The sequence below is a fragment of the Anopheles coustani genome, chromosome 2, assembly GCF_943734705.1.
Source record: "Anopheles coustani chromosome 2, idAnoCousDA_361_x.2, whole genome shotgun sequence".
NCBI lineage: Eukaryota > Metazoa > Arthropoda > Insecta > Diptera > Culicidae > Anopheles > Anopheles coustani.
This window is the reverse complement of record NC_071289.1, coordinates 3,158,921-3,168,591: the sequence shown is the minus strand read 5'-3', so window position 1 is coordinate 3,168,591 and position 9,671 is coordinate 3,158,921. Positions and strand designations below refer to the sequence as shown.

At 47.6% G+C, this 9,671-nt stretch overlaps 1 protein-coding gene across 1 annotated transcript in view; it reads left to right on the top strand.

Moving 5' to 3' along the window:
• The first annotated feature begins 1,907 nt into the window (after window positions 1-1,907).
• The window catches only part of LOC131267472 (protein sickie), a 191,452-nt gene continuing 183,688 nt past the window's right edge, over window positions 1,908-9,671 (top strand). Inside the window, exon 1 of the mRNA XM_058270359.1 lies at window positions 1,908-4,622. Coding sequence (XP_058126342.1) covers window positions 1,908-4,622 — 2,715 coding nt within the window. The remainder of the gene's footprint in view (window positions 4,623-9,671) is intronic.

The following is a 9,671-nucleotide window of genomic DNA, read 5'->3' as shown; positions in this document are numbered from 1 at the left end:
TCGGGCCCTGGTCTTCGCAAAACGTTCACTTTCACCCCTCTTCAAAGGAAGTACTACTGCCTTGGAGTGCTTTTAAGGCGCAGGAGTTGGACGTATACGTCACATACCGGTACGGGGACTCTAATTGCATAAGACATTTAAAAGGAATTAAAATATGTAGTCATGTCGGTAACGTATGAATTTGAACGTACTTTACCATATCTTCCTTGGTTGAAGATTTTCATGGCACTCTGTTTGCTACGAGGAAAGGATTTTCTTTCAATTTACTAGAACGATGAGTGCTCTACAGCCTGAACGGTATAGATAACCTTCCGCTGCGAGTTCCCCCCGGTAACACTTGATTTATTGTGGTGCAACGGATGGAAGTTCTGTGCCGGCAGTACGTTATTTAAGAAGCCCCCGCACTTCGGAGTCCCAGACGTGCAGCGATTGATGGAGTGGTTTAGAACAAGGAACCTGATGCTTTTCAGCCGCACAGATGAGATTCATGGTTGCCCTTCGCTAGGATGCAAATATTTGCCATCGGTCAATGAAGAGGTAGTAGAAGTTTCCTCAAATGGGATGAGAGATTAAGTAATTAACTGGTACCGCATCAAATTTGTAGACACTTTGGAGAAAACTAACCACATGGAACAGTAAAGCTGGATTAATTACTTCAATTATGTGAGGTATTGGTAATTTGTAGAGAAATGTTTTCTAGGTGTATTGTATTGCTAAACGCACCTTTTCTCTATTCCAAATACATCGTTTGTTTTATCTTTGGTTACTATGATAAAACGGAATTTTCCACAACATTGCATTTAAAAATGTCTCCCATCTTCCGGAAGGCGTCTTTCATTACCAATTCTCCCACTTTTCCACACAGCCATTGTCGCTTATCTTCGCGACAAATACCACGTCCATACCATAAAAAAGGCAACATTGCATCAGCGCCTTCCGTCTCAATTATGCTCGACCGGCGGAAAACCCGCATCGCAATCTAACCGAATCCAATTCCAGTCAATGGTCCTTGATCTTTGGAATTTGAAATTCGTTCTCCCTTCGCTCTGGGAGTTTTGGTTGAAAAATACGGAGTTTATCTTGAAATGAAGAGCCAAGAAAGCATACGGAATCGTACGGAAAGGCACTTCCCCGAGCGAAACAAAAAGAGAACACCGGGAATCGATTGGATAATCTGTAGCGATAAACGTTAAATGTCTTGTCTTGAAATGGGTTGGTTTTTCCTTTCCGTTTTTCGGTCCACGTCCGTTTTTCTATTGCTTAGGTTTTGGGATGGAGCCGAACATCATCGGAAGGAAAGAAGCACAAAGACGTCCCTATTTAATATTCAACCGAGCAAAGTAAAGCCGAGCAATCAAATGACCGATTTGACTACAAGCGAATTGGGATATTGAAGGAGCAAGGGATGGGATCCACCATTTTCTGGTAGTCTTAGATGGTCTTGTAAGGGAAAATGTTTTCACAAGATTTGTTCACGTGAGGTCAACATCAAAGGCTGGAGTGTGGCTTGAGGGAAAAAGTGCTTCCAGTTGGACATACTGAAAATCCTTTGGCTTTTGACGTGGTTGAAAAAATGAAATCCTATAGGATCGCTCTGGTATGAAGTCGCATTGAATCTAGCTTTTTTAAATCGAAAGGAAAGGAAACGCAAAATAAACCTTCAAATCGGTCGACTCTTATTAGTGTGAATTGGATGGAACAACCATCAAGGAAGGGTTTGTAATATTTTCTCAGATATTTCCAAGTTCCGTTACCGATAGAAAAATAGTATCTCGAGTTGAAAAAGAAAGTGATTGCCTAAAGCCGGTCGGGTAGTGTTCAAAAGCGGAGGGTTGCTGGGGCAAACCTATCTCCTTCGCTGTGGAAATGTGTATGTGTGATCGAGCGGAGAAACGGACGCTGGCCAGATGATAGCGAACGGAGACGGTAGGATTCCACCACCGCCGACAACGCTCACCACTTCCGGCGAGGCTTGTTCGGGTGTCCCGTGGGAGTCGTCGCACTCGTCGGAGTCCAGCGGCAACACGGGCACGGTCAAACGGAGGCCGAATTCGTTGGAACCGAAGGAAAAAACACCCTCACCGACGGAGAGTGGGGTGGAAATTTCCAACCCACCGGTGGTGCAAGACGGGAACGATGTCGGTCGGGGGGAAGAATGTGAAAATGGCACCGGTAAGGAGGGTTCGAAGAAATCCTCTGTCCTCCAATCGGCAATCAAATCTCCACCGGTCGGTGGCGATGGTCCCAATACGGCTGTGGACCGAAGGAAAACGTTAAGTGAATCAAAGTTCGGCGCTTCTAAGGCGACTTCCAGGTTGGACGATTCGAGGTTGAAATCCAAGCTGAAGCCACCGAGCGTTTTACAACGAACTTCCTCAGGAAAAGTTGATCCGAAAAGTAGCACCACCATGAAGAGTAGTGCCGCAGGTGGTGGTGGTTCGAGGGAGAAGAAAGTGTCATCACCACCATCAGGAGGTGCAACTGATACGGGTGGTGGTTCGGTGGGGGCACGTGCACCGAAGAAGGTTTCCTTCATCCCGAGTCTTTCGATGAACGTCTCGGCAACAAGCGTGGCCCCGGGAGGAAACGTTCGTACAAGCGCTGTCAAAACGATTCTACGCACTCGACAAGTTCAACAATCGCCGCAACAGCAACTACTGGCCGAAGGTTCGTCGACGGTGGAGTACAAAGAACTGTACCGTGATTATCCCCTACCGGCACCCCCTTACCGCGAACCACCTCCAGCTCCGGCTTCCCCGAATGTTGGAACGACAGTGAGGCGCTCCGAGCCGAAACAAATCTCTGACGAGCAGCAGCAGATTGTCCCGGTGGAACCCACGAAAGGCGAGGATGTTAGTGCGGTGGTGCGTTCGAAGCTGAAGGGCTTCGGTTTGGGTAAGCTGATATCGTCCCACGGTATCGGTCAGGAGAGGATAAAAAATACCAATAATTACGTGACGTTACCACCGTCACCGAAAGCGTCAGGTCGTGTTATGTCTTCCAAGGGCACAGGAGACCTTCCAGCCCTTCCCCAACCGACGGCGGTCGCTTCCGGTGGAGAGAAACCACGGCAACCGTCCCCCGACGACATTCTGGCCAAGCCGGAGTTCAGTTCGTCACTGTTCAAGAACATCCCGGTGCGACAGAAGAAGGGCACGGTGCCGCATCTCGAGAACTACTGCCTGTTCGATCCGTCGGTGGATTTCTTCAACGAGAAGGAACACAAAATGCGCGCCATCCCGGAATCGGTCGAGCTGGCGGATCAGGTCCTGTACCAGGATCATCTCATCTACGACGCCGTGGTCGATCGGGACTCGGACAACTACTTCACCATCGAGCCGGAGTCGCTCGAGATCGAGGTGAAGAACCGGCTGTCGCTGGAGCGGGTGGAGGAGAAGATCGATGAGATTTTCAACAAAACACGCACCGGCTCGTCCTCCTCCAGCTCGACGAGTGGCTCGAGCCCGGACTACCCGTCCATGTTCAACTCGGTGATTGAGACGCCCTCGTCGAACCTGGAGTCGACCGACGAGAGCGACTACGGGTTCCGGAATCGACTGATGGAAAATCTGAAGGTGTTGGCTGTGCCAAAGTCCATATCGGGTTCGATCCCCGACGAAGGACAGGAGGAAGGTGAAGGCGAGTTGGAGGAGGACGAAAGCAACGGGGCGGCATGTGGCGGAGATGCGACAGGAAGTAGGACGACGATGCGGCAATCACCTCCCTCACCCTCGGTCTACTACGGCGTGGTGTTGAAAGCCAGTTCCGCCGTTTCCCGCCTTGAGCGGGTTCATCAGCAGCAATCAATGTCGGTGCCAAACTCTCCCCTCCTCCAGCATCGTCTTCAGCAGCAGCACCAGCAGGCGATGAAGCAGCTCCGAAAATGTGATGAATCATCATCGTCTTCCTCGTCGGCCAACGTTTCACCGCCCGCCGCCTCTTCCAGCTTACAGAACGAAGGCCGATCCCTTATGCGACAAAACACCTTTACTTGCGGCACGGAGGGCACCGTCGCCAGTTGTAGCAACTCCGGCACGCTGCAAACCCAGGGGACACCGAAGGCAATCAACAACACTTCGCCCTCGCCACCGTCCCTGAGCGGCGAGGAAGAGAAGCCGCCTCAGCAGAGAGTGACAAAAATTAAATCCGAAAGCCCCGGAACTCCCGGAAGTGGTTCGGGAGGAAAGGTGTCCAATTTACTTCCCCTGCTGCGGAGTACGTTTGCGTTGGATCCGCTCAAGTCCAGCTTCTCGTTACCCCAGCTCCCGACCGGAGGAAGTAGTGCGAACCAGCACCATCATCACCGGGCGTCGGCAACGGGAGCGATAAGTAAGACGCAACCACCACCGGCCGTTGTTACGTCCAACGGTCATCAGCAGCATCGGAACGGTTCGCTCGACTCGACGCCCCTGTTCAATCGGCTGCGGAAACGTGAGCGTCCCCTGTCGAACCACAGCGACGCCGATAGTGGATTCCTGAGTCCGGCAACGCCGCCCGACTCGAACGGGGCGACTCTGCTGGCCGCCGTCACCAGCGAGGAGATGGCCAAAGGTGGGTCGCTGTCGTCCAACTCGGATGCAGTAGTGTTGGAGCAGTGTGACAGCATCCAGGAGCTCATACAGGTGACTATCTCATGTTATTCCCTTTTTAACGTTGTTTTTGAATGATTAATTCACAGATTACTGTCACCGAAATGCGAACATTTGAAATTCAAATTGAAAACAACGAGCAGCGTTGCATTCAGAGTAATGTTATTTGAATCCAATTGATGACGAAAACAGCCGTCAAAATCCTTTCCCCTCGCTTTTAAAAGTAGACTTAAACAATTCACAGATTGCATAACATTAGTCTTCCTGACGTATTCTTGGCCCTTTCCATGTTCCACTGTCTGGGCTGGGAAAGCTAGTAAAGAAAGTGAAATTTATCTTCACTTTCCTCCGTCGAGGAGACATTCGAAAGGCTTCCAGCAGAATACAACTTTAAAGGGAGCGTTTGATTGGGCTGTATAATAAATTCCCATCGTATATGAAAGTCGGTCTTGCAGTCGAGCTTCAAATCGTACTCCGGAATACACGCGTATTAGCAATTCACTCTTCGCATTGATCATAGATTTCCAAGTGTCCCCGACGGTAGGAGAAAATATTGAGGACTTCTTCTGCACAGGAACCTGCACAGGAGATTCTTTCCATCCAATTACGACCCTTGCGTACCAGAGCACCCTGCAGCCTTTTTCGGAAAAGCATAAATTGGAGATGATTTCCACGACTGCATCCACAACTTTCCCCGTTTTTCTTTGCCTCTCGGGAGCGTCCCTATTTCCCGACTTCTCGGCGTGAGGGAGTGACGAAATGCAATCGAAATAAAAATCGCTTCCGGTGGCATGAAATTGCTCGCCCGGTAATTAAGGCTCCCAAAAATTGGCTTTCCCCCTTTTTAAGTTGGAGTTATCCTTCGGGTCGTTTGATGCTCAGTAAAACCGGGAGTTTTTCGAGCCTTGGGGCCCTCCGAGGTTGAAATGGAAAACTCATGACTCAATGCCTTTTCCCCTCCTCTGAACGAAGGGTAGCAAACTCGCGGTTTTTCTCCACATTTGGAATCATTTAGTCCCCGGCATTAAACGAGTGTCAGAAACAGTAACCGCCGGAACGAGGCTCGACGTGGCCCCCCAATCCTAGGGAGATAGAGACACACGATGTTCGGGTTCGTGGTTATCCCGTGGACTGAATGGCCCCGGGTTGTATACCAAACCCTAGACAAGACAGATGGCGCGCGATCGGCGATGGAATACATCATTTAAATATGGAGGGGCCAGAAATGTAAATTCGGTAAATTTTGTGTTTCAATTACAAGTTAATTAAAGCGCCAGGCCTCCCCCAAACGATTGGCCACGAGGATTGTGCCAAGTGGAGACTTCAACCATTCGTGGCGAGCACCTCAATCTCGCCATCAGGCTGGACGGTTCGTTGGGTCGTACGAGTAATCGACCGTAGCCTGAGAATGGTAATTTGAATTTATTTCCATAATTTCCGCACACGGGCCAAGAGTTTTGATTCGGTTAAGTGGAGCGATTCCTTGGCATTTGCCACAAAATCTCGAATCTCTCTGGTAGGGGATTGCATGAAATTCACATTCTAGTGGTCCACTCCACGCACTAAAGAGTAAGGTAGATGTCGTTGTTATTAGCCTTCGACATAACACATTTGGATTTCTCAGGAAGCAGGAGAAGTTCACATCCGTACATGGGCTGAACCCGTAGCATTCACCAATTCGCCACCAGAGTAATCAATTAGACGACTCCACCAGCGATCGTTAGATTGATAATTGATTCGATAGCCATGGTTGTTTGTCCGAAATAGACCCGCCGGTTCAGAATAGTTTACATGCCTCAAACAATCGTGTTCCGGTTCGATAAGTTTGGAGAACTTTGCCTTGAAGCTAGGGGAGCTTGACTTGCCCGGCAGGTTTTCGACTCCATTGACTAAGAAGCAACGGTGGAATTGGTTTTCGATAGCTCAAGTGGCAATAATCGTAAATAGTAATCATTATTAGCTATTAAGTACATGCCAAGGAGGTGTAGTCCTCCGATTTTCTGAACCTTCTGCTCAGTTTCCTACATTTACAACGAGAAACAGTTGTTTGTGGTTCCCTTACTGACTTAATCAAAGTAGTCGGTGGCTACGTAAAACTTTCCTTCGCAAACTTTTGTACAGAAGCGGAAATTTGTTTTCCTTTCGGTTACTTTCACTTTGGGTTTGGTAAGTTCATTCGAGCGGGTTTCACGTTTGGGAATAATTTTTGTTGTATCGAATCCAATTTATTGTAAAAATGCGCCATTATCAGGCCTTTGCCATATTTCTTATCGGTCCTCGAAATCAACTTACAAAACTGATTACGGGAGAGGGACACGGAGCCATCGTAAGGTTGTTGTGTTTCCTTCGGTTCCTTGCAAAACGCCAAACAAGCAACGAACAAGATAATTGCATTTCTCGCTATCTCCACGGGAAAAAGATATTGTTTATTTGAACCTGCTTTTGTTTTCGATGTTCTGCTTGGGAACTGTTTGCGGACCTTTTTCCGATTTTTCGAGGAAACTAAACAGAAGGGGATGGAAATTGGGTTTTATCTTTTTTTTTGTGAGTTTCAAGGGACTTGGACGCTCTCTGGTAAAACAAACAGTTTGTTGAGTTCGTTTGCCAACCACTAGATAAAGACACTTCAAGCAACAAGGTGAGGAGCCTTTTATGACCATGCTACCATCCTCCAAATCACGCGCGATTGGTTTTCTTATACCTTATGCAAAGTTTTTCGGGAGTATGATATCTAGCGGACGGCATATTGGTACGATCATTACCTTTTAATGAAGAAAAATTGTTAAAGTACATTTTTATTACATTTCCGTTGCTTCGTACGAGGAACGCCTTACCAATAGATTGAAATCAGCGTCTTCCCTGTTAGGTCGTACCTTGACCAGATGCACAACGAACTCGGAAACCGTACCTACGAAGTGCCAGAAGATGTTGCGTTGGCAACATAAATCGCTATTTTATGTTCCAGCGGCACGCGGCACAAGTGATTTTGTTCAAGTTTTATTATCCCAGAGCCTACTTTCCGCCGGCGTTGGCATAGACAAACTTTGCATATGAAAACTTCCGTTCCGTTGTCTATGGAAAATTGAATTTTGATAAGCTTTGGATTTGGAGATAAAGTTGAAAATGAGTTTTCCTTCGATATTGCCATTCGGTTGGTACGAAAGACCACATCTTCGCGTGTTGTTGTGCTTACCAAAGAAACATACGGTTCATGTTTCAGCCGACATTTATTATCGTGTCTTTGGAATGATTTATCGATTGTTGTCAAAAATGTCCATTTCATCTCAAATCCATTATCAAGATTTGTCATGGAATCTTTGCTTATCCAATGGGGTAGCATTTGGTATGCTTACGGACGGCTCCCTGTATGCAAATGTGTTCCGTGCTGTCATTACTCTAATTTAACAAAAAACCAACGGTAGGGTTTTCAATTAAATTAGAAATTCCCACCACCGTGGCGCAAACAAAACAAACCCCGCAAAACAAGCAAATGGTTTTCCACTCCCAATTTCTCCCCCTGCAGAACGCACATGATTTGAACGTGTTTTCACGCTTCAGCGCGCACTTTTATTAAAAAATAAATTAAACAAATAAATCATGTCGTTAATAATGGTCCGCTTCCCGGAGAAGAAGGGAACTCGTGCCCGAAACTAATGTATGGAGGTTTCCCCTTTTTTAACGCACACCGTCTGGACGCCAATTGGTGATTTCGTTCCCCGAAGCCAATCGCATGGTGGTCCGATCAATTCACGAGTCACACAGAAGTCAAACGCCTCGAGCTCGAAGGCGAAGGATTTTAATCAGATACAGCGCCTTATCATTTCGCCTCGGGGAAATCCCGTTGAGGCAAGGGTTCTGACCTCTGTCGCCCGTCGTGTTCGGAAAGAATCGTCATCAGCTTCCCCGACAAGACGGAAGGAGATGGGCCTAACATGTGCGCTGCTCGGAATCCCGGAGGACATTAAAATAATTCCCATTCCATCGATTTGGTCTTCGACGCGGAAGGAAAAACCGAATCTCCCGCCTCAACTTCTTGGCAGTGAAACGGCCATCGACCGGTGTGGGAGCGAACCCTTCGACGCTTAGTTTTCCGTTGCCGAGAGGGTGCGACAACATTTCCCTAATGATTGCACTGACGAAGCGGCACGAATCCAGGGGGCTCAGTGGTTGAAAATGCACTAACGCACACAACGAGCACGCGCACCCTTCGCCAGGAGGGGAACACCATATATTGCTCTTGGGAAATTGCTTCTGGAAAACCCGTCCCCGAGGGTTTATCTGCGGGATTCGATCGCATGTAATGGAACTATTGGAAAACCACGCGCGCACTTGCTACGGACGGCGATGAGAGGCCACATTTTTCACCGACCATCGCGGGAAATTATTGCACCCTGTGTGTGTGTGTGTGGGTGGGTATGTGCAAGCTGGCGAAGGGTGCAAGGGAAACGATTAATATGCACATTTACCGGGACGCACGGCTTTGCGCCAGACAGCAATTCCGATGACGTATAGCAAATTGTTACAAACCATTTTCAACCACCGATGGCACTTTGGAAAATGGGTTCCACGAGAGTCTTGTGCCATTTTTCTTCCTTTACCATCATCGTGGTTTACGATGGCGGCAGATGAGCAAAACGATTTGTAGTAAAATGAGTACTTTTTTTTATCTATTCCGAATTCATTCTCCGTTCGATGTTGATTAAAATAAACTACATCCAATCTCATACTGTTTTTAGTTAATTTCCAAAAAATGAAACATATTGCTGACTGGACTGTTTTAATTTCAAATCCGTCACCTAAATTGTGCTCTTAAACACTTGCGTTTCCTGCTTTTCCCATTGAGATGCAAAACGGGGCAGGTTATTTCATCGTCCGGCCAACGGCACGTGCCAACACCTGTCGCCTATAAATCATGCCACGTTTCATGACAAACAGTTCCCCCCTTTACAAAACTACGCTTTGGCCAATTTCCAGATGTTTCTGCCTAAATGTATACTCTTCGCTCTCGTTTCTTAGGCCGTTTTCGAAATGAACGCCCTTCCTTAGAAGCACCATAAAGTCCTCTGAGACAAAACTAGCTTT